Raw genomic sequence first — 24621 nt, 5'->3', positions numbered from 1 at the left:
CCCTACCCACTCTGAAACCTCCTTGCTCATCCGCAATCCTACATTCTGTCTTACCTCTAATTCTTTCAATTATAACCCTACCGTATACTTTTCCTGGTATACTCAGTAAACTTATTCCTCTATAATTTTTACAATCTCTTTTGTCCCCTTTCCCTTTATATAAAGGGACTATACATGCTCTCTGCCAATCCCTAGGTACCTTCCCCTCTTTCATACATTTATTAAACAAAAGTACCAACCACTCCAACACTATATCCCCCCCTGCTTTTAACATTTCTGTCATGATCCCATCAGTTCCAGCTGCTTTACCCCCTTTTATTCTACGTAATGCCTCGCGTAGTTCCCCCACACTTACATTCTGCTCTTCTTCACTCCTGAAAGATGGTATACCTCCCTGGCCAGTGCATGAAATTACCACAAAATATCTTACAATTATTGACATTTTTTATTTGTCAAAAATGACTGTCATTGTGTAATCCTAGTGTAAGCCCATGACTTTATCATCATTTAGGCTTTCTGTATGTCTTTTATTTTGATGTTTATTTGGTAAGTTGTTTATTACAAAGAGTATACTATATAGTAACTTTTTGGAGCAAGTGTAAATTTGTTGGTTATCCAAATGTAGATTTTTATAGGGTCATTATTTACTACATTATTTAGGCTAGTAATGTCATTGGCAAGTGTCTCTTCAGTATGAATATTTTTATTGTAAATATTTTTCCTCTAGTGTATGAGGATGCCCAGAACTTGACTGTGAAGCTGCGACTGGCATCTGTGTGTTACACTCACTCCCCTCTCTTCCTGCAAGAACTGAAGTCCTGTGCTACAGAATTCAAGCATTACATGGCTCTTGTTGCACTATCAATAAAGCATGCTGCTACTGAAATGGCAATGGGTCTTGTTAGTAAAAGGTATGACTGAAATGAGGAATAAATTTAAACAAACTTTTTATTATTTATTATTAGGTTTAAGAATTTTTATGGAGTTTATTGAGCTTGATAAGCTAGGTAGTTTTTTTTATCCTCTTAAAACCACTTCTGAAGGGTATTTTTAGTTGAAATTGTTATATCAAAACATATCCTGCAGCTATATCATGCTGTGGTTCATTTTTCTTTAATTAAATTTGAAACTACTGCCTTGAAACCATTGTTTTTATAATGCCACTTTTATACTTAAATAATAGAGTACTGGTTAAGTTACTTAAATATTACTTTTCATTTGCTTTTGTGGCAAATTTATTTGTGAATTAATATGTGGTGAATGCTTTTAATATGCACATAGACACAGTTCAGCATTTATTTTTTCATCTTATCCGTGGTGTTTTGATGTTTATTTGCTATTGGTTGGTACAGCATATTGTTATTAGTGTTCCAGGTATTGGTGATCTACCATATTATACACACTATTAATAGAATTGTTTGTAATATTGAAATATTTTTGTTTTTATTCACGTTTCAAAGAAACATGATGTTAACACTCGCACCTTCTCCAGTTCACTCCTATAACTCTCTCATTTTCCTTCAACATTAACACTCATTCTCACACTCCTTAACTGTTTAATGATGGACTATTATGTTAAGGCAACTGTGCCTTGCTTGGCATTACATAGTTCCTGCTTCCCTGCCATTTTAAGTTGATATGCCTTTCCTGAAATCAATTACCCAAGTCTAATCTGAAAGAATTCTTAAGTGTGCAAAAAATAGGAAAATGAGGGCTTGTGTTTGCATAATGTATATTTTCTTTCCATACCTGCATTTAATTTTTTTGTTTCAGGATTGAGTCATTTGCTGGCTTGTCCAGTAATCAGTGGGAAGCTTCCCCTCGTCATCGTCGGAGAATGAGCTTCTCACGCTCGACTGATACTTTAAACCTACCGGTACCTCCACCAGCTTCTGCTTCAGGTTCATGCTTTAGTCCAGCACATGAAGAGAGCACTGACCTACCTTTTTCATTTGAGTAAGTTAATAAACGAAGGTTGAAAAGTTTGCATGTAGTTGGTGTATAATCCATATTGTAGTATTCATTGTCTAACTAGTGTTTGTCGGGAGAGTGAATGGGAGATACTTCTCTATAGACTTTAATATAATTGCTTCTCTCTTGAAATATACTGTGATAAGGGGAAGGAGCTACTGAGACCTGGTTTACCTTAATTACATGATGGCTATATTTTTCTAGGTGTGGAAGTTTATGATATTAGTTCATATTTTTACTAAGTATGATGAACTGTCTGAAAAATTAATCTCGATAATAAGTGTTTTAAAGAATAGAAATATAGCATGTATTGCTTTTGCAGCTTGGACATCATCCTTGAGACTCCAGTGGTTGTATTGCCAGAGTCTCCTAACAGCCCTGATGTGTTGGTGGCTCACCTGGGTCAGATCTCAATAAATAATGTTTCTCCATCTCCAGAGTTTTCACCAGAACCCTTTGCATCTTTCCCATTGGGCAAGTGAGTAATTTGTTATTTATGAATAATTATAATGTCAACATTTTACACATATTGTATGTATGTTACAACTTTGATGTTGTAACTTAAATAAAATGTTCCTGGCTCCTGAAGGCTGCTCACACTGCAATGTACGCATAAGGCTTTTTCTGTAAATGTTTATTTTTTAATTTTTGAGAGCAAATGATGCTATTTATGAGCAGATGCCTATGAAAGGAGTGTTTTTCCACAGTTACCCCCAGTAATATACACAGTTTTTATGGTGGTAGTGGACTAGTGAGATTGTTGATGTATTATAATTTTTGCTGTAAACTCCTTTACGTGTGCCTGGCTACCACACCTCAATTTTATGTCAATCTGTTGAGTATTGTTGTCTGTATTATATGATATATAGTGTGTTTCATATATAATTTTGCAAAATATCATAGATGGATTACAAATATGTCTATAATAACGTTAATATACGACATTTATAGGGATTTGGAGTGAAATGCTTCCTGTGTCATTGCATCTTGAACACTAGTGAGTCACTCTTAGCTACTCCTTTGCCTAGCATATCAGGCATAGTAGTGATTTTAATGAATTAGTAAAAAAAAAAAATCCTCGAAAAATGCTGAAAATTCACTACATTCAGAGAAACACATTACCTGTGATGTCATCACATCATTGTTGTAGTTGCTATAAATTGTTGTAGAAACATTGTATGAAAATGGGATTTACACCAAAATGTTTCCAGATTTCAGACCTAATTTTCTGTGAGCTTAATTTTCCTTTTTTTTTATTTTTTTGTGCTGAATAAAGCAGAACAAGTGCCGAATATAATGAGCAGTGGGTATAAATGAAAACTGCTGAAAAGTGGAATACCATAAAGCAGGGCCCTCCTGTATTCGTAAATTTTTGAAAAGTGAGGAAAAATGAGGAAAATGTTTCTTATAATGTCATCCCTGTCTCCAGGGGCTAAGGCTAAGCCTAAGCCTAAGACTATTTTCTGGCACCCTTGGCTCCTAAGCCTTGCTAGAATATTATTTTTGTGGACCAACAGAGATCAGATAATAATAATAATGGCAGTTTGGAAGGATATGTTGTGTATCTTGATACGTATATGCTTCTAAACTGTTGTATTCTGGGCACTTCTGCAAAACAGTGATTATGTGTGAGTGAGGTGAAAGTGTTGAATGATGATGAAAGTATTTTCTTTTTGGGGATTTTCTTTCTTTTTGGGTCACCCTGCCTCAGTGGGAGACGGCCGACTTGTTAAAAAAAAAAAATACTTCATCAATACACCTCTGACCTATAAATTATACACCTTGTGTGTATTGCTAGAAACTTAAACCTTAGCATAAATAAAACTGGTTTACTGATTACTGTACTTATAAAGAATATTGCAGTACTACCATTCCCAAAGTAGCCAATTTTAGAATTGTACTGGAACTGTAGAACTAATCACTAAAGTCTGGAGGTTGAAGGTTGTCAGAATTATTGTTTGTTTCATAGTTGGCTGTTTCATCATGGATTTTATGATGTTGCAGGGAGGACATCTGGGGTATTTGAAGTTAAAGCTGCAGGATTTTCAGATGTAGGCTTACTGCTGTGACACTCAGTCTTCTTGGCTATCTTTTTCAACACATAATCTAAGTGAAGTTGTTTTATGTGCCTTGACCTTTCCCTGTGTATGTAAATTTTTGTGCATCAAATAAAAATTTATTAGCTCTTGTTCCATTACAAAACCCTTTGATTAATTCGCCTAATAATTCTATTAACTTGTCAGTAGCCATAGCTATTGAGAAGCTAATATAGTTCTTGACTGTAGCCATAGCCAGGGTTAAATATTAGCAAAGCATGCTTAGAGCCACACAAAATCAAGGGATCACCACTAACAACTGAAGTGTAAACAGTAATGGTGAGCGAGCACTATAAACGCCATCCTAAGCTGCCCTCACAATTATGTCCAGACAAAAAGAGGTACCAGACCCGCCATTGCCAGAAGATTGGTGTTATACCTCTGTATAACACCCTTATACATAGTTAATAATTATAGAATGATTTAAATAATTTCAGTAATCTTTTGTATTTTACATTACATCATTACCATGTAGGAAGATTTTGATAAAATAGGTTGGCAGCTCATTTCTGCCCCTCTTGGTGGATGCGGTAGTTTGTGCCACTCTCACTAGTTGCCTATTTATACTGTTATGACTTCGATGTCATAACTTAAATAAAATGTTCCTGGCTCCTAAAGACTGCTCACACTGCTGTCTAGGGGTTATAAAATTACTCTGAAAACAGCGAACCTTGGGCCAGCGTGTACTCATACAAATTATGAAGCATGAGTGCAAATAATTAAATAAGGAAGGACACAAAAACTCACCTATACAAAAATATCTTTCTTTCAACACACCGGCTGTATCCCACCGAGGCAGGGTGGCCTAAAAGGAAAAACGAAAGTTTCTCCTTTTACATTTAGTAATATATACAGGAGAAGGGGTTACTAGCCCCTTGCTCCTGGCATTTTAGTCGCCTCTTACTACACGCATGGCTTACAGAGGAAGAATTCTGTTCCACTTCCCCATGGAGGTAAGAGGAAGTAAAGAAGAACAAGAACTAGAAAGAAAATAGAAGAAAACCCAGAGGTATATGTGTATATATATATACTTGTACATGTATGTGTATTGTGACCTAAGTGTAAGTAGAAGTAGAAAGATGTACCTGAAATCTTGCATGTTTATGAGACAGACAAAAGATGCCAGCAATCCTACCATCATGTAAAATAATTACAGGCTTTCATTGTACACTCACTTGACAGGACGGTAGTACCTCCCTGGGTGGTTGCTGTTTACCAACCTACTACCTAGGACAAAAATATATTCTTTCTTTCTTTCAACACACCGGCCATATCCCACCAAGGCAGGGTGGCCCAAAAAGAAAAACGAAAGTTTCTCTTAAATTTACAACTTACAATCTACTCCAAAAAACCACCACGCTCCAGTTCACATTAGCTCACTAGCACACTGCTAGTGAGCAGGGAGGCTCCATGACATACACACCCAGCTCTTCACTTCTGCCTGGTAGACTAATTACCACCAGCCAAAACACCATACAGTACTCGAGCATAAACAGGCCTCTGCATACTAGGGGCTTACAAATAAACATGAGAGCACTTAAACACAAACACCTATGGTATACACTAAAAAACTTACCAAAATTATGTACTCAAACTACTGCCCAAACATGATGACTTTACCTCCGTCACCACCTGACTTGTACTGAACTAAACTCACCTCTCATCTGCTCCTGTCCTGGCCACTGCCTGACTGATAGGAATAAAATGCGTTCGCTTTCAGTTCAGTCCTGGAGCTACTTTATATAAAATATTTTTTCTGCATGTCACTGTGTAACAATGTATACAGTGCAACTCCCAAATTATTATCTGATTTTATTAAAATGGAAAAATAAATTGTGTAAGTTGCATTCTTAGTCCCCTCAAATCCAGAATCAGCTTGTGTATAGTAAGAAGATTTCTTTTGAAAGGGTATAATATTTACCACTTATTGTAGAATTACTTTCAAGATATTAGCATGTAAAGTTTGACAGTTTTCTATAGAAACTTCTCTTGATGAGGTACTGGAAGAAAATGATTAAGACAAATAGCCTACTTTCACTCTGGCATGTAGATTTGCAGTGGAAGAACTACCCAAATGAGAACCCCAAATGAGAACTGTTTTCAGTATATGACCATATCAGCCACTAACAAATTGAACGATTTAATCAAAAGTGTGATGGAAGACTATGAATATGATTTAAATTATTTTACACAGACAGACTGGTCACAGTGTATCATTGCAGAAATTTTGATTTTTCCCCGAGAGAAGTTTAATGTTCAAATTAAAAGTAATAGTAGATAATACAAGTTAAAAACGAACTGTTGATCATAGTATTGCAACTTAGTTTTCTCAAGGCATTGAATCTAAAATATTTTCATAAAGATTAAGTCGAAACTCATCACCTATACAGAGTTGAAACCTCATGATGAATTAAACAAGGTTTTTTTCAGCTTAGTATTTTACCAAAACTAATAATAAATAGCAGTATGCAGGAGGTTCCTTCTTAAAAACATCTACATGTACAAATGGACCACTTAAAAATCTACTAAATTTTCACAAATAATGTGCATTACAAACTTGTATGAAATGTAATTATTCCTTGTACTATTGTTTTCTTTTAAAACTAATTTTTTAGTTGAAACACCAGGAGCACAACTCATTTGCAAGAAAAAAACTTTTGCTAGGTGAAACATAAGAAACACATCTCATTTTGTAAGCTGAAACCCCTAGAACACTACTTTTTAATAAGTTGCCTTTAATATAATAATACAGTACATTTATTTGCGTGAGTGTGTTAGGAGTGAATGGAGATGAATGGTCTTTGGGGCCTTACGAGCTGCAGGGTAATATTTAGTGAAAGGATTCAGGGAAACTGGTTAGACTGACTTGAGTCCTGGAGGTGGGAAGTACAGTGCCTGCACCATAGAGGAGGGGTTTGGGATATTTACTGTTTGGGGTGAAATCTAAACTGTCATATCTTAGCGCCTCTGCAAAGACAGTGATTACTTACGAATGATGGTGAAAGTGTTGAATGATGAAAGTTTTTTCTTTCTTTTTGGGTCACCCTGCCTCAGTGGGAAATGGCTGACATGTTAAAAGAAAAATTTGTAATACATCTGTCTGCATTCAGTAAATTACATCTTTCCAACAGCATTGCCAAGTACCAGGTGATGGTGCGAGACATGAGCCTCTTCTCCTTGAATGTTGAGGAAAGACTGAAGAGCAAAGATAGCTCCTTCCAGTGGTTACAGTAAGTTAAGGTTGAATGTGTGTGTTTATACTCTTGTAGTTACAAAGCTTTCAAATAGTGTAGTATTTTATATTACACTGTTCTCTTAATTCTAATGCTCACCTATTTACTCTGGATTAGCATGCATAATTGCTTCTGTAAGCAGTACTGTACTTGGAAGAAATACTTTTGTGCAGCCCATTTATTTAACTTAATACTGTATATCAGAAAAGAAAAGTTGCAGAGGTTAGTGGACAAATTTGGGAGGGTGTGTAAAAATAAAAAGTTGAAAGTGAACATAGATAAGAGTAAGGTGATGAGGGGTGTCAAACGATTTAGATAAAGAAAAATTGGATATCACAGTGGAGGGAGGGAGTATGGAAGAAGTGAATATTTTCAGATATTTGAGAGTTGACTTGTCAGCGGATGAGTTTATGAAGGACGAGGTTAACCATAGAATTGATGAAGGAAAAAAGGTGAGTGGTGCTTTGAGATATCTGTGGAGACAAAAAAATGTTATCCATGGAGGCAAAGAAGGGAATGTATGGAGTATAGTGGTACCAACACACTTATATGGGTGTGAAGCATGGGTTGTAAATGCTGCAGCGAGGAGGCTGCTGGAGGCAGTGTACATGTCCTGTCGAAGGGCAATGTGTGGTGTAAATATTATGCAGAGAATTCGTTGTGTGAAAATTAGGAGGAGGTGTGGAGTTACTAAAAGTATTAGTCAGAGGGCTGAAGAGGGGTTGTTGAGATGTTTTGATCATTTAGAGAGAATGGAACAAAGTAAAATGACTTGGAGAGCGTATAAATCTGTAGGGGAAGGAAGGCGGGGTAAGGGTTGGCCTCGAAAAAGTTGGAGGGAGGGGGTAAAGAAGGTTTTGTGGGCGAGGGGCCCCTCAAGGAAGGTTCCTTGATGTTGGTGAGGGGCTTTTGATTTAGGGAATTGGATCTGTGCTCCAGTTCCCCGAATTAAGCCTGAATGCCTTCCACATCCCCCCCCCCAGGCGCTGTATAATCCTCTGGGTTTAGTGCTTCCCCCTTGATCATAATAATAATAATGTGGGCGAGGGGCTTGGACTTCCAGCAAGCACGCCTGAGCGTGTTAGATAGGAGTGAATGGAGACTAATGGTTTTTGGGACATGACAAGCTGTTGGAGTGTGAGCAGGGTAATATTTTGTGAAGGGATTCAGGGAAACCGGTTAGCTGGACACGAGTCCTGGAAATGGGAAGTACAGTGCCTGCACTTTAAAGGAAGGGTTTGGGATATTTGCAGTTTGGAAGGACTTCTGAACTGTCGTATCTGGGCACCTCTGCAAAGACAGTGTTTATGTATGAGTGATGGTGAAAGTGTTGAATGATGATAAAAGTTTTTTGTTTCTTTGTTTTTTTTTTTTTTTTTTTTTACTTTTTTGGATCACCCTGCCTTGGTGGGAAATGGCTGACATGTTAAAACAAAAAAATTCAGAATCATAATTGTAATGCATGCAATACTGAATAGAATTTTGAAAAAAATTAAACTAGTATTGTGGGATGGCATAATAGCAGTTAACACCACATCATTTACCACAGCATGTATAAAGTATTTGTTAATTATATTTCTTGCATGAGCGTGTTAGATAGGAGTGAATAGAGGCAAATGATACTTGGGACCTGACGATCTGTTGGAGTGTGAGCAGGGTAATATTTAGTGAAGGGATTCAGGGAAACCGGTTATGTTCATATAGTCGGACTTGAGTCCTGGAAATGGGAAGTACAATGCCTGCACTTTAAAGGAGGGGTTTGGGATATTGGCAGTTTGGAGGGATATGTCGTGTATCTTTATACGTATATGCTTCTAAGCTGTTGTATTCTGAGCACCTCTGCAAAAGCAGTGATAATGTGTGAGTGTGGTGAAAGTGTTGAATGATGATGAAAGTATTTTCTTTTTGGGGATTTTCTTTCTTTTTTGGGTCACCCTGCCTCGGTGGGAGACGGCCGACTTGTTGAAAAAAAAAAAAAAATGTACAGAGTGAGTGTGTTTGATCAGAATGTAGTGGAGACGAGTAATTTTTATGGCTTGACATTCTGTTGGAGAGTGAGCAGTGTGACATTTATGAAGGGATTCAGGGAAACTGGTTAGCTGGATTTTAGTTCTGGTGGCAGGAAATACAGTGCCTGCACTCTAAAAGAGAGATGAGGATGTTGCAGTTCAGAGGGGCTGTGATGTCAACACACTTCTGGCAAGACAAGCGATTGAATGAATGATTGTAGATTTTTTTTTTTTTTTTTTTGGGGGGGGGGGGTCACCCTGCCTTAGTGAGAGATGTCCATTGAGGTAAAAAAGAAATTGCTAAATACCTTACAATGAGTTTCATTGTGTAGATAGGCTAGAGTGCATTTAATATCCTATCAGTGAGTCATGTTTTCTTTGCATAAATCTTAATGTGGATTGATACAATAGTTATTTTGACTTCACTTTTTTCTTTTAGCAACCATCCGTTGATCATAGTGTAAGTAAAATTGTAAATTGCTATATTTCTCTTTGCGATTGCTGCTTCCTATTATTGACTCCATTCTGTATAAATTGTTATAACCAGCAGCACAGAACAGAATGAACGTTTTATTAAGACAAGGGTGTCAGTTGGTGACAAGCTTTTATCAAGTCTAGAGAATGCATAGGAAATATGGAAATATATAGACAGTGTGAGAACTGTAGGCGAGGTGCGGCTGACATGAACGTGTGAACAACAATAAAGGTCTGGTCAGAGAGTTTACCCAGCAAGAGGAATTTGCCAGGCTGAAAATTCCTTTATCCCTGTGTCTGTATAATGGTGTCCATGGTGAAGATTAAAGTTAATACTAATTCCCTTCTAATGGCTGTTCAGACATAAGAACATAAGAAAGGAGGAACACTGCAGGAGGCTTGTTGGCCCATACTAGGCAGGTCCTTTACAACTCATCCCACTAACAAAACATTTGATCAACCCAATTTTCAATGCTGAGAGTTTCAATTAATTCTCAGAAGAACATTGGTAGTGGTGAAAATATTGTTCCTATCTTGGAGTTTGGTCACTAATTCCTTAGTTGTATAGAAAGTGTGCCTGGAACAAGAGGTTGGCAGAGTTTTGGATTCCTGAAAAATTTCCCTAGAACTGTGTGAAGGTGTCCCTGTATCATGTGGGATTCGAACACGTGGATAGGGTAAAGTAATACTCACGTAGGCTGGTAGTACGTATAATTACGGATAATGTGGGGAGCGCCCAAACAGCCGTAACCATGCCTCCTTGCTCACTCTCGTATAACTGACTGGCCGCCCACAGTACCCATGTGTGAGGGGGTCTTTGAATACTGCTGTGGTCAGCACAATATGAATACAGACAGTGACTCAGGCAGAGACGGTTGGTAGTGAGTCATCTACTGGTACACTGGTTACTGGTTACTACTACTGAGAGCTCGGCGACGCTAACGTATGTCGTCCCGACATACAACTAATACAAACTAGAGATGGCAGGTGTACGGCTTGGGCTGATTCTATACAATGTCAAAGTACACAACAAATTCACTATAAATGTCTCACACACGCAAATGTCTTTAAATGCAAGAAAAATGTCTCTGAACAGAAAATTATCACTGAAGTCTGGACGAGTAGAAGGGATGACTGGTGATGAGGAAGGTTGTCCTGCGCGGTGATGACGCCGACACTCACACTGTCGTCGTGAAGATGCGCTTTCTCGGTGAACTCACATAACTGGCTTTATCGGTGGCGCTCAGCTACAATCTCTTGACCAATTATGTGAGCCAAAACAGTATTAGGACCCGGTACAAGGGTGCAAACAACCACAGGTAGATGAGGTGGATGGTGGTGATGGTGGTTGGTGGTGGGTGGGTGAAGGGAGAGTGTATAGCAGTGAGTGAGATGGTGACTCGCTGGCGCTCACTGGCGCGCACTCCACTCACTACCCACGAAGGTGGCTTGATAAGCCACTCTATGCCACAGGAATGGTGAAATTCACTCTTAGCATCCAAGCACAAAGCGATATAGACAATACTTCAGAGGAACTTGGCTTACTTCTTACTGCGTGGCTTACTTCTCTCTCTCAGCTGGGTTAGAAGCTGGGTTGGCTGACTGGCTTAACCCACGAGAATGGCTGACTGGAAGATGTGTAACGATGCACACAGCACGGAGGAGCAGGTGGATGACAGGAGACAGGCTGGATGATAGGCTGACTGGCGTTCACTTCCACAGTCTGGCTTACTGACTGGCTTAATTGCAAAATCTGGGTCAACCCCTCGGAGATTGAAGCAATTAGCACACGAACTAAGCCAGGAAGCTTGAAACGGCTGCAACAGGCTTGCAGGCTGGAGGTGGAGGTTGTGAGGGGAGCGAGTAGCTGGAGTGGGTGAGACGGTTCACCTTTGACCCGCCGGCTACTCACAAACAGTCTTCTAACGTCTTGAAATACCCGTAAAAACTTAAATCCACGCTCCACACCGGTGCCACCATTTATCATGTGGGATTCGAACACGTGGATAGGGTAAAGTAATACTCATGTAGGCTGGTAGTACGTATAATTACGGATAATGTGGGGAGCGCCCAAACAGCCGTAACCTTGCCTCCTTGCTCACTCTCATATAACTGACTGGCCGCCCACAGTACCCATATGTGAGGGGGTCTTTGAATACTGCTGTGGTCAGCACAATATGAATACAGACAGTGACTCAGGCAGAGACGGTTGGTAGTGAGTCATCTACTGGTACACTGGTTACTGGTAACTGGTTACTACTACTGAGACCTGGTTTAGAATGAAACTAATCTTTGGTTCATCATGGTCATTTCCATAGCTGTTGGAGTGCAGTGTTGAGAGTTCATAGTTGAATATAAACCTTCTTTTTTTGAACATTGGCAGTGGTAACTACATTACAGATTTGTTCAGCTATGTTCCTGTTCTGTCCATGTATTTACTGTCAATTTTTTGTTTTTGTTTTCTACACTTGCAATTTTTCAATACCTTGTTAATATACCATGCAGCATGATACCTTGTCTGAGTGTTTGAATACACACAGCAGACTTCTCCTTAGCAAAAATTAAAGTTGTAAATATTGCTATTGTAGAATTTTCTCTCAGTAAATTTAGCTACTGCTTGTTATTACAAATAGTATTTTTTAGGTTTTAGCACCTTAAAATTATATTGGTGGAAATAAAATTATATCAGTATTGCCACTCCCATGACCACTGCTAATGAAGACACTGATAGACAGACAAAGACAGAAAAACAAAGACAAACAGGCAAAGACAGACTGACAGATAGAACAGTATATAATATAAATTTTTCATGCTACAGTCCATTGTCAACGAGAGTGATGTGTGCTGAGGAGCTGTATAGCTGCCAGGATCATGGTCATCCTATATTGCATAACACTACTCTAGAGATAGGGCTGAAATATGAGCAAGGAGCTTTTCTTCTGGCAGACCATGACTCAGGCCTCTACTTTCCCAATGATATCTTCGTAGATCTTGATCATCCTCCATCTCGTGACTGTGTCCAGGTAAGTAATTCAAGGTTATGGATGTAAGCAAAATTAAAAGGTAAAACTGACTAAGTTGTTGCCCTCTGTATAAAGGGTGTCAGACAGTACTTAATTTCTAGAAACAAGGGACAAGAATGATATATAATGAAAACTTTTGTTGACTTGCCCATACACTGGACTTTCCTAAGTTACTGCATGGGTGAAAAGTTACGGTAATAAAGAATCTCAGTACACTGCATTTGTGCTGTTTCCATTATGTAAGTATTTTATAACATTTCTCTCCAGTCTTTACTTCTGTAAGTGTTTAAAAGAGATTAACAACTTCTTTTAAAAATTAAAATGAACAAGGCATTGCTGTGTAACTGATTTGACTATTGTTTCAGAGTGCTTGTTTGAAGTAATAAGAGAAAATAAATTATTTTATAAGTACTTACCTATGTGTATTCACCGACATGTGGCTGCAGGGGTTAAGTCTTAGCTTCTGGCTCCACCTCTCAAGTTGCTGCTTGCCAGATTCACTCCTTCCTAGCCTTATGGGTCTTATCATACCTGATCTTAAAGCCATTATTGGAGTCTGCCTCAGACACTTCTTCAAAGAGATTCATCCATACACTTTCTGATCATCCAGAGAGTGAAGAAGTATTTCCTGGCATCCCTGTGGCTCATTTGTGTCTGTAATTTCCAGGTGTACTTGAGTACCCATTTCTCAGCATTTAAACAGCCTGTCCCTATTTATGTTATAAATTCTCCTCAGTAATTTGTATGTTATGTCTCCCCTGGCTCTTCTATCCTCCAGTGTTGTTAGATTCAGTTCTGTTAGCCTTTCCTTATAGCTCATGCCCCTTAACTCGGGAACAGGCTATGTTGTGTACTTCTGCACTTTGTCCAGTTTTTTAACCCTTTCAGGGTCCAAGGCCCAAATCTGAAGTGGTGCCCCAGTGTCCAAGAATTTTCAAAAAAAATTTTTTTTATTTTTTCTTATGAAATCGTAGAGAATCTTTTTGTGAAGGTAATAAAACAAAAAGTACGAAATTTGTTGGAAAATTGACGAAATTATGCTCTCGCGAATTTTGATGTGTCAGCGATATTTACGAATCGGCGATTTTGCCGACTTTGACTCCCATTTTAGGCCAATTACATTATTCCAATCAACCAAATTCTTAGCTGTTTCACTAGAATTACTTCTATTCTATCGATTGAGCACAAGAAATCGCCAAGTCAACTGTTTAAACTACAAAATAAAGTGATCGGAAATTGTTAATTTGGCCAATTTAACACAAAGTTCAAAATATTCCAATTTCAAAATAGGCTCCAGAATAAACAATGTAGGTATTCCTGGAACTAAACTAACATTTCCTCTGTTCATTAGTTATATTTTGAGGCTTTACAAATAAATTCCATTTTGATTTTTTATTCACATAATGAATTTTTATTCACACCAAAAAATAGAAGATTTACTGTTATGCAATACTGTAATAATTGTATAAATATCATCACCATATTTGTGAATGTATATTAGACCCACCAGCTGACGTGTATTAGATGTGTGAGGTCGTTTGTTTACTCTTGAATATCGGCAAAAATTTAACATTTCCGCTACTTTGAGCTCAGTTTCAAGCCATTTCCAGTGCTAAAACCAATCAAAATCATCTCTATTTCTGTAATATGTCTTCCATTCTATCAAATGAGACCAAGAAATCGCAAATACAACTATAAAAAACATACGAAAAAACAGTGCAAAGTCGCTGTTTTAATCGAAAAATCATGATTTCAGTTTTTTCTCTCATTATACACAGTGTGCTGCAGGATCTGTTTTATGTGGTGCACACATACCACATAGATGTATTCTCTCATATCTAGGCCCAAATGTACCACTCATAGTTTATCAGAGTGAGCTGAGCTCATGGCGTAGATCTACGGTTTGGACACTCACCGTAAAGCCGTAGATCTACGGGACGGACCCTGAAAGGGTTAATGTGCTTACTCAGGTGTAGCTTCCATACTGGTTCTGTGTACACCAAAATGGGCCTGAAATATGTTGTATAAAGTTTCCAGAAAAACTCTTTGTTGAGATTCCTGAAGGCCACTCATAGATTTGCCATGCAGGCATTGGCTGTAGAGGTTATTCGGTTGATGTGAGCCTCTGGTGAAATGCTAGACACTACACTCATTCGTAGGTCTTTCTCTTTGAGGTTTGCAACCTCTGTCCCCTGAGACTATACACTGTGTCTAGTCGTGTGTCCCCTTCCTTAACCCCTTCACTGTCGAGACCCCTGCTCACAAACTTGCTCTCAGTGTCAAAGGATTTAAAAAAAAAAAAAATCTTATGAAATGATAGAGAATCTTTTCCCGATGGCAATGACACCAAAAGTATGAAATTTGATGGAAAACTTATGGAATTACGCTCTCGCAAAGTTAGCGGTCTCAGCGATATTTATGCATCTGTGATTTTGCCCACTCTGAGCCCTATTTTTTGCCAATTCCATTGTTCCAGTTGACCAAACTCATAGCTATTGGAGTACAAGAAATTAATGAGTACAAGAAACTGCCCATTTACCGATTTCAACTACCCACTAAAGTGATCAGAAATTGGTAATTTGGTCAATTTTATACACAATTCAAGTAAGGCCAATTTCACAATAGTGGCCAGAATAAACAGTGCAGACATTCCTAATGCTAAAGTAACATTTTCTCTGTTCATTAGTCACGTCTCCAGGCCCCTCTTATAGTATGTTTGCTTGCCATTTTGAATTTTTATTCACACAAAAAAATAGAAGATTTAATGTTATTCAGAATACTGCATTATTGTAAAAATGTATAAGTAGTATCATTGCATTTGTGAAAAAATATTAGACCTGCCACTTGAATTGTATTGGATGCATGGTGTAATTTGCTTACTCTTGAACATTGGCAAAAATTGAACATTTCCACTACTTTGAGCTCAATTTCAAAGTACTTTTAGTCTGAAAACCATTCAGAATCATGTCTATTTCTGTAATATATCTTCCATTCTGTCAAATGAGACCAAGAAAACAAGAATACGACCATAAATACCATACAAAAATACGCTGCAAAATCAGTGTTTTAAACCAAAAACAGTCAGGTTTTTTTCTCATTATGCACTGTGTGCTGCAGGATTTTTTTATACTGTGCACACTGATCACTCAGACCCATTCTCTCGTATGTAGGTTTACCAGCTTTCTTCCACCAGATTTGAAGCCGCTAGAATTTTGGCATAGTACTACGGCACCAACACTGGCTTGCAAGCCGTAGTACTATGGCACCGACAGTGAAAGGATTAACCTTCATGCATGTGTTAGGGTTGAATTCAAGCAACCACTTTGTTTGGCAGCCTCTTGCTGAATGGACTATTTGAATATCGTTTTCAGGGTATTATAAATAAATTAAATTCACAGTATGCTAAGTATGCTGTAGAGCCTCAACTTATGAACACTAGTGTTAGGAACTTTCCCTCTTATGAATGGGACACTTTGGCACTAATTTTTTATGAACACCAAGCTGCAGCTACAGTATGAACATTGCAAACATTCCAATGTAAATTATGTATGTATGTGATAAAATTTATTCTGCACAGAAAAAAATTTGAGGGAACAATACCTGTTCTCTAGTTTTGTTTTCTTTCTTTTCTTGTTGACATCTGTAAATATAGTGTATATTGTGCTAGTACAGGTGCTTCTTGACTTATGATGGGGTCATATTCCTGTGAACCCATTGTAAGTTGAAAAAATCATTAGTCGAATAGTAATATGCTAAATAAATAAGTCAATAAATAATAGCTGTAAATAACTAAATACCAGTATTGAAAATAAAAATGTATACATGTTACTGACTTACTGCCTTCATTCTGGGTAATTAGCTAAAGTTTCATCTCCAAAATATACAGTGGTACCTTGACTTATGAGTTTAATTTATTCCGTGACCGAGCTCGTAACTCAATTTGCTTGTATATCAAATAAATTTTCCTCATTGAAATTAATTGAAATACCATTAATCCTTTCCAGCCCCCAAAAAACCACTCCAATAACACTAATATAAACTCTGTGGCTTATTTATCTATCACAAGTGACCTAATATGACATAATAAACAATATAAGTAACATAGAAACATGATATATACTCTAGAATGAATAAAATATCATTATGTGACAAGTGGTGGTGGCCTCTCCCGAGGTAAAAATAATTATTGCTCTGTCCATATCTTCCCATTCTTGCCCTTCTGAGGTGTTAGTATAAGAGAAAATGGAGTGTTTGTGAGGCTAACTGCACTAGATCACTTACTTCATAAGGAAAAAAGAGAAACGAAAGTGATTTTTTCGGAGTTTTTTTTTCCCGAGTCAGGAGACCTGCCTACGTTTTGAGTGAATATCTCAGAAGTAAATCAGCATAAATGCCACGTGCCTTTTCTGTGAGAAGGCACGAGGCTTGAAGTACTACCCTCGTACTGCTTCAAGTTGTCACATCTGATTCCTGAACAAGTGAAAATGTGTATTACTTGCCAGTCATGCTTATTATGCCTTACATCTACAAGCATAGTAGTATAGCACTTTTAGATTTTTTGGTTATCCTACGTAATTTACACCATGTATAACTGTATTTGTGTACCTGTGAGACAGAGACGGAGATAGACAGAGACGGAGATAGACAGAGACGGAGATAGACAGAGATGGAGATAGACAGAGACGGAGATAGACAGAGACGGAGATAGACAGAGACGGAGATGGAGATAGACGGAGACGGAGATAGACGGAGACAGAGACAGAGATAGACGGAGACGGAGATAGACGGAGACGGAGATAGACGGAGATGGAGATAGACGGAGACGGAGATAGACGGAGACGGAGATAGACGGAGACGGAGATAGACGGAGACGGAGATAGACGGAGACGGAGATAGACGGAGACGGAGATAGACGGAGACGGAGATAGACGGAGACGGAGATAGACGGAGACGGAGATAGACAGAGACGGAGATAGACGGAGGCAGAGATAGACGGAGGCGGAGATAGAGGTGGAGAGAGACGGAGGCGGAGATAGACAGAGGCAGAGAGAGACAGGCAGAGATAAGCAGAGGCAGAGATAAGCAGAGGCAGAGAGAGACAGAGGCAGAGACAGAGATACAGACTTGTAGATGAATGGTTCAGAGAACCGACACGTTGATAAATTAGACACATGTGCAACTCTTGGGTATCTTTATTGAGGAAACGTTTCGCCACACAGTGGCTTCATCAGTCCATACAAAGGAGAAACGTGAAGAACAGGAGGAGAATGAGGTAATCAGTCCCTCAACCTTGAGACGATGTAGTCAATCCATAAATCTTGAATAGAATACAGCATATCTGTGGAGAAGTAGCTTATATACTGTAGGCAGGAGAGGTGCAGCAGTCGTAAGCGGTGTCACATTTATCTAGTGTGGAAGTAGGTCGTGCCCAAGGGTTAGGCAAGCAAAGAATTCTCAAGTACATGTATTAAGATCCCAGGAAGTTGCAATGTCTGACAGGATTGTAGATGAGTGGTTCAGAGAACTGACACCTCAATGAAGATACCCAAGAGTTGCACATGTGTCTAATTTATCAACGTGCCGGTTCTCTGAACCATTCATCCACAATCCTGTCAGACACTGCAACTTCCTGGGATCTTAATACTTGGGAATTCTTCGCTTGCCTAACCCTTGGGGATGACCTACTTCCACATTGGATAAATGTGACACCACCTACGACTGCTGCACCTCTCCTGCCTACGGTATATAAGCTGAATTGATGGACTGACTACATTGTCTCAAAGTTGAGGGACCGATTACCTCATTCTCCTTCTGTTCTTCACGTTTCTCCTTTGTATGGACTGATAAAGCCACTGTGTGGTGAAACGTTTCCTCAATAAAGATACCCAAGAGTTGCACATGTGTCTAATATATCAGAGATAGAGACAGAAAAAGGCAGAGATAGACAGAGAGCAAGGCAGAGATAGAGATACAGAGACAGAGATAAATACTACAGACAGACAGAAGGAGATAGACAGCCAAAGCAAATCAGTCAGTCGCCAGCCAGCCAGCTGGCCACCCAACCAGCCGACCTGTCGGACATGTATTACACGTTCCAGAATTGTTTTACTTAGGGAATACATTATAGAACATTCTGGCAGGATGACACTACCAGTGGTATCGAAATTGAAAGGATGTTACTCATTGGTTATTATCAAGGCTTTTGATATTTCTTTGGTAACTCCTGCAAGTGGTGGCGTATCTGAAACATGCTCATAACTCAGATTTTGGCTCGCAACTCAAAGCAAAAAATCGACCGAGTGACAGCTCATAACTTGGAAAACTCGTAAGTTAGGGCACTTGTAAGTCAAGGTACCACTGTAATTGCTTTTGCACCATCATAAAGTCGAAATATTATAAATTGTTCCATCTTAAGTCGGGGAGCACCTGTATTGTCAAATTCCAGTGTACAGTATTGTTTGTGCTAATCTTAGATACCATACACAAATAACCCGCACATAGAAGAGAGGAGCTAACGACAACATTTCGGTCTGACTTGGACATGTAATGGGTCATGTAATGGTTATGTTGCTCATGAAGCTGGGGTAGTGCTCACGCCCATTATTAAACCCTCTATTGGATATTCTATTTACAGATTGATGGCGGTATTATAACTCCACTGAAAATTAGTGTTTCTCGTCAGCAGTATAGACAGTTTGTGAGGACCTTATCCAACCTGTCATTCACTGACATGGAACAAGCACCAGATCGACAAAGTTTCAGTGAGTGTGCCTTTTGCTTTATTTGGCTTCAACTTTTTCTGTTATATTAGTGCTCTGTGTGCCTTGGTATGAAGTTCTGTGTATGTACGAGATAAAATTACAGATCTGCATATTAACCATTGGCATTTTTTAACAGTGTTTTATAGCTATAAAAAATAATTCACTTGAACTTTTATAGATTTTATTTAACTGTTTTAGCCTCTATATATGACTGGATATACAGATTTTGTCTTAACGTTATAAAAATGCAACCAAGAATTTAGTGTTTGAAAATGAATGATATTGCAATTCTTAAAGTGTGAAAGAAATGGCATAGGATCAGTTTGTGTGCAAATTAACCTTTTGCTGACTGTGCCGTAGTGCTACACCTTTTAGTTCACTGGCCGTACCGTAGTCCTACGTGATGAGCCCAGCTCACTCAGATAAGCTGTGAGTGGTAAATTGGGGCTTAGATAAGAGAGAATGGGTCGATGTAGTAAGTGTGCACCATATAAAAAATCCTGCACCACGCAGTGCATAATGAGAAAAAACTGTGACCGTGTTTTGGGTTTAAAGCAGCAAGTTTGCAGTGTATTTTCGTATGGTTTTTATGGTTGTGTTCTCAGTTTCTTGGTGTTATTTGATAAAATGGAAGATATATTACAAAAATAGAGATGATTTTGTTTGGTTTTAGGAGTGAAAGTAGCTTGAAATTGATCTCAAAGTAGCAGAAATGTTCAATTATTGCCATTGTTGAAGAGTAAACAAATTACGTCATGCATCCAGTGCACATCAGCTGGTGAGTCTGATATGTGTTCATGAATGTGCTGATGTTATTTATACAATTATTACAGTCTTCTATGTTTTTGTGTGAATAAAAATTCTTTATGTGAATAAAAAATGAAAAAGAATTCATGTGTAAACCCAGGGAACATAATTAATGAACAGAGGAAATGTTATTTTAGTACCAGGAATGCCTGCATTATTTATTCTGGACCCTATTTTGAAATTGGAATATTTTTAAATTTTTGTGAAATTGGCCAAATTACTAATTTTTGATTACTTTATTGGGTAGTTAAAATAGTTGATTGGGCTATTTATTGTGCTCAATCGATGAAATGAAAAACATACTAGCAAAATAGCTAACAGCTTGGTCGACTGGAACAATGTAATTGGCCCAAAATAGGATTCAAAGTGGGCTAAATTATCGTTGCATAAATATTGCTGACACAACTAAATTCGGGAAAGTGTAATTTTGCCAATTTTCGATCAAGTTTCATACTTTTTGTTTTATTACCTTCAAAAAAAAAAGACTCTACCAATTCATGAGAAAAAATTAATTTTTTATGAAAATTCTTGGACACTGTGGACAAGTTTCAGATTGGGGGTCTGGACAGTGAAAGAGTTAATGATATTTTGTGCTTTGTGATTTTTCCTCTCAAACCCACTTGGACCTATGGAAAGCCACACTGTCCTTTTCCACACAGCTACCATCCCACCCATTTTGAATACAGCTGCACTCTATAAGTGTCATGAGTACTCGCCTGTAAGTACTTACCTGTTTGTTTTTGCTGGGGGTTGAGTCGTAACTCTTGGCTACCCACCTCTCAATCTGCTACATGCCAGTCACTCCCTCCTAGCTTCATGGATCCTGTCATACCTGCTTTTAAAATTATGTATGGAGCCTGTCCCTACCACTTCTTTGTTGAGGTCATTCCACTTCCTCATAAAAATCATTTGTCTCCACTCACTCCTAACTAACATGCTCACACATGCCTGCTGTATGTCCAAGCCCCTTGCACACAAAACTTCCTTTGCCCCCTCCATCCTTTCCTAGAATGACCCCAACACTACCTTTCCTCCACTACAGATTTATACACATGTGGAAATAAAGTATGTAATTGATTGATTGATGCTATACTGTACTCTTATCTCTTAGGCTGTGCTCATGAGGAGGGTTCTGGTGTTGCATCAGAAAAAGTGCAGCGATCAGAGAATGCTCAGGCATCATTTGAGAAAGATGCAGCCCCAATTGCAGTGAAAGGTACGTTTTAGGATAAAAATCCTATTTCTTTTTCGGGTTGCCCTGCTTTGTTGGGAGATGGCCAGCATGTTAAAAAAAAAAAAGTTTAGTGTTTTTTTTTATATTTGTCATAAGTGTTCAGAGAATACCTTTGGACAGAGGATGCAGCTTCCATTGCTGCTTGCACTGAATGACCATGCATGTTTAACACCTCACAAAATAAAGTATTAATAATTATAGTTATGCTGTGGCTCCACCGTCCACTATTCAAAGGTGAAAACAGCTTCATCTTCCATCTTCTCTGTTGCATTGCAAATAAAAACCAAGTACCTTTTTACCAGAAAGGGAAAATTTTTAATGATGAATGTTATTTTATTTATCTAGCTCTGTATAGTTTGCTATGAAGGGTAGCAAAACACTGAGGAAAGAACTTTTTTGTTTTACTGTTCCAAAGTTGCAGATCAAAGAGGTTTCAATACATTGATGAAAGGATGAAAAGAAATGCAGAAACTTTCTAAATTGATTATGAAAGACCACATAGTGACAAAGAAGTATCTAAAAAAAAATTATTTAGATTGATGAAATAATCTGAAAAGACTTCGACTTATGAACAAGACCCAGATACCAGTCGAGCACCAGATGAGCCAGGTCCTTGGTGGGGCTCCGGGAGTAGTAAGACTTGAAACTCATCAAAGGTATATCAAAGATATATATTGTGTATCTAACAAATCCAGACTGGTGGAATATACAGTGGTACCCCAAGTTCCGTACAGCTCCCAACTCGAACAATTATGTAAGTGTATTGTAAGTGCTTTTGTAGGTGTATTTTTGGGGGTCTGAAATGGACTAATCTAATTTACATTATTCCTTATGGGAACAGATTCATTTGGTTACAACACTCGAGCAGCCTTCTGGAACGAATTATGGCCGAAACTTGGGGTACCACTGTACTATGGATTAAATAGTCTAAGGATTTTTTTTTTTCAGCACGTTGGCTGTTTCCCACCAAGATGGAGTGACGAAAAAAGAAAGAAAAGGATTATAACTTTAATTACAGCCTCTTCTCACTTAATGATGGAGTTTCGTTTCTAAGACCATGCCGGTCGCTAAGTGAGGAGAGGCTGTAGTTTTAGTTGAGTGGAAACTTGTATATATCTTGCTGAGATAGACATGTTTTGCATGGATCTCCTCTTTACAAAAGCCTTAAGCAGGTGATCAGAAGGGACAGCGAGGTCTGATTGTTGTATGTGCTTGTCTCCAAAATTAAATTGTAGAGTAGCATTAGAAATACCCTATTGTAGGTTTTTCAAGATTAATGCATTACATTTATGCAGCATGTTGGGGTATATTTTACATTCATTTTTAATAAAATAACCTAGAAAAATTTGAGTTGCAAAATATTATAGTACAGCAAATGCAGCACGTACATAAATTTATCAAGGTCACTAGGCCTTTATCAGGTTTTCAGAGTATTTAATATTTTTCTTGATATTGTGTGTGTGAAACATGAATGTGTTACACAATAGTACACCCATTAATTGATAGAGATCTCTTATTAGATGTAATTATGAGGGTCAGAAGTAACAGAAAATAACAATGAAAAGATTTTAAAAGTGCTGGAGGAAAATTAAAGAATAAACATTGGATTAGTAGCCACACAGGTGTTCACAGTACAGATGAAGAGAGATTGGGAAAAACAAATATTTCTAAATCTGTATTTTTGACTATTTACCTGTGTATTGAATATGTAAAGTTTTCCTGGAACTTTAATGAATTTTTTTGTTTAGTTTAGAGTACAGGGTATCCACAAAAACACTCCCTGATTTCAAACAGGTATGACATATAACCTTTGTGTTATAATCTTTCACAGTTACTAGCTTCAGAAGCAGGATTTCATTCAGGTTCATGTGGTATAGGGTAGTATTAAAGACACTCAATGTGTACCCCTCTGGTTGCTCGGCAAACATCAGTACGATAGCCCAGTTCGGTCCAGACACTCTGCAGCATATCTGGTGTTATCATGCAAACTGCTTCAGTGATTGAAATTTTCAGCTTCTTTAGGGTTGTAAGTAGTGGTGGTACGTAAACTGTGCTCTTCACGTACCCCCAAAGAGAGTCACAAACAGTTAGGTCCGGTGACCTCTGCAAGTGGCCTCCGAGGTCACCGGACATAACTGTTTGTGACTTCTTTCTTTGAGGGTACATGAAGAGCACAGTTTATGTACCACCACTACCTGCAGCCCTGGAGGAGCTGAAAATTTTGATTACTAAAGCAGTTCGCATGATAACACCAGATATGCTGCAGAGCGTCTAGACCGAACTGGACTATCGTACTGATGTTTGCCGAGCAACCAGAGGGGTACACATTTTTTTTTTTTTTTATTATCACACGGGCCAATTCCCACCAAGGCAGGGTGGCCCGAAAAAGAAAAACTTTCACCATCATTCACTCCATCACTGTCTTGCCAGAAGGGTGCTTTACACTACAGTTTTTAAACTTCAACATTAACACCCCTCCTTCAGAGTGCAGGCACTGTACTTCCCATCTCCAGGACTCAAGTCCGGCCTGCCGGTTTCCCTGAACCCCTTCATAAGTGTTACTTTGCTCACACTCCAACAGCACGTCAAGTATTAAAAACCATTTGTCTCCATTCACTCCTATCAAACACGCTCACGCATGCCTGCTGGAAGTCCAAGCCCCTCGCACACAAAACCTCCTTTACCCCCTCCCTCCAACCTTTCCTAGGCCGACCCCTACCCCACCTTCCTTCCACTACAGACTGATACACTCTTGAAGTCATTCTGTTTCGCTCCATTCTCTCTACATGTCCGAACCACCTCAACAACCCTTCCTCAGCCCTCTGGACAACAGTTTTGGTAATCCCGCACCTCCTCCTAACTTCCAAACTACGAATTCTCTGCATTATATTCACACCACACATTGCCCTCAGACATGACATCTCCACTGCCTCCAGCCTTCTCCTCGCTGAAACATTCATCACCCATGCTTCACACCCATATAAGAGCGTTGGTAAAACTATACTCTCATACA

General features: G+C 38.5%; 1 protein-coding gene across 1 annotated transcript in view; it reads left to right on the top strand.

The window, feature by feature from the left end:
• The window catches only part of Vps13D (vacuolar protein sorting 13D), a 328982-nt gene that overhangs the window by 97594 nt on the left and 206767 nt on the right, over positions 1-24621 (top strand). Inside the window, exons 22-28 of the mRNA XM_070094401.1 lie at positions 728-911; positions 1774-1956; positions 2294-2449; positions 7199-7297; positions 12602-12806; positions 19441-19567; positions 21486-21590. Of these exons, the coding sequence (XP_069950502.1) occupies positions 728-911; positions 1774-1956; positions 2294-2449; positions 7199-7297; positions 12602-12806; positions 19441-19567; positions 21486-21590 (1059 nt within the window). The remainder of the gene's footprint in view (positions 1-727; positions 912-1773; positions 1957-2293; positions 2450-7198; positions 7298-12601; positions 12807-19440; positions 19568-21485; positions 21591-24621) is intronic.

The sequence above is a fragment of the Cherax quadricarinatus genome, chromosome 46 (assembly GCF_038502225.1).
Source record: "Cherax quadricarinatus isolate ZL_2023a chromosome 46, ASM3850222v1, whole genome shotgun sequence".
Classification (NCBI taxonomy): domain Eukaryota; kingdom Metazoa; phylum Arthropoda; class Malacostraca; order Decapoda; family Parastacidae; genus Cherax; species Cherax quadricarinatus.
Note: the sequence above shows the minus strand (reverse complement) of the source record. Positions and strands in the feature narration are given on the sequence as shown.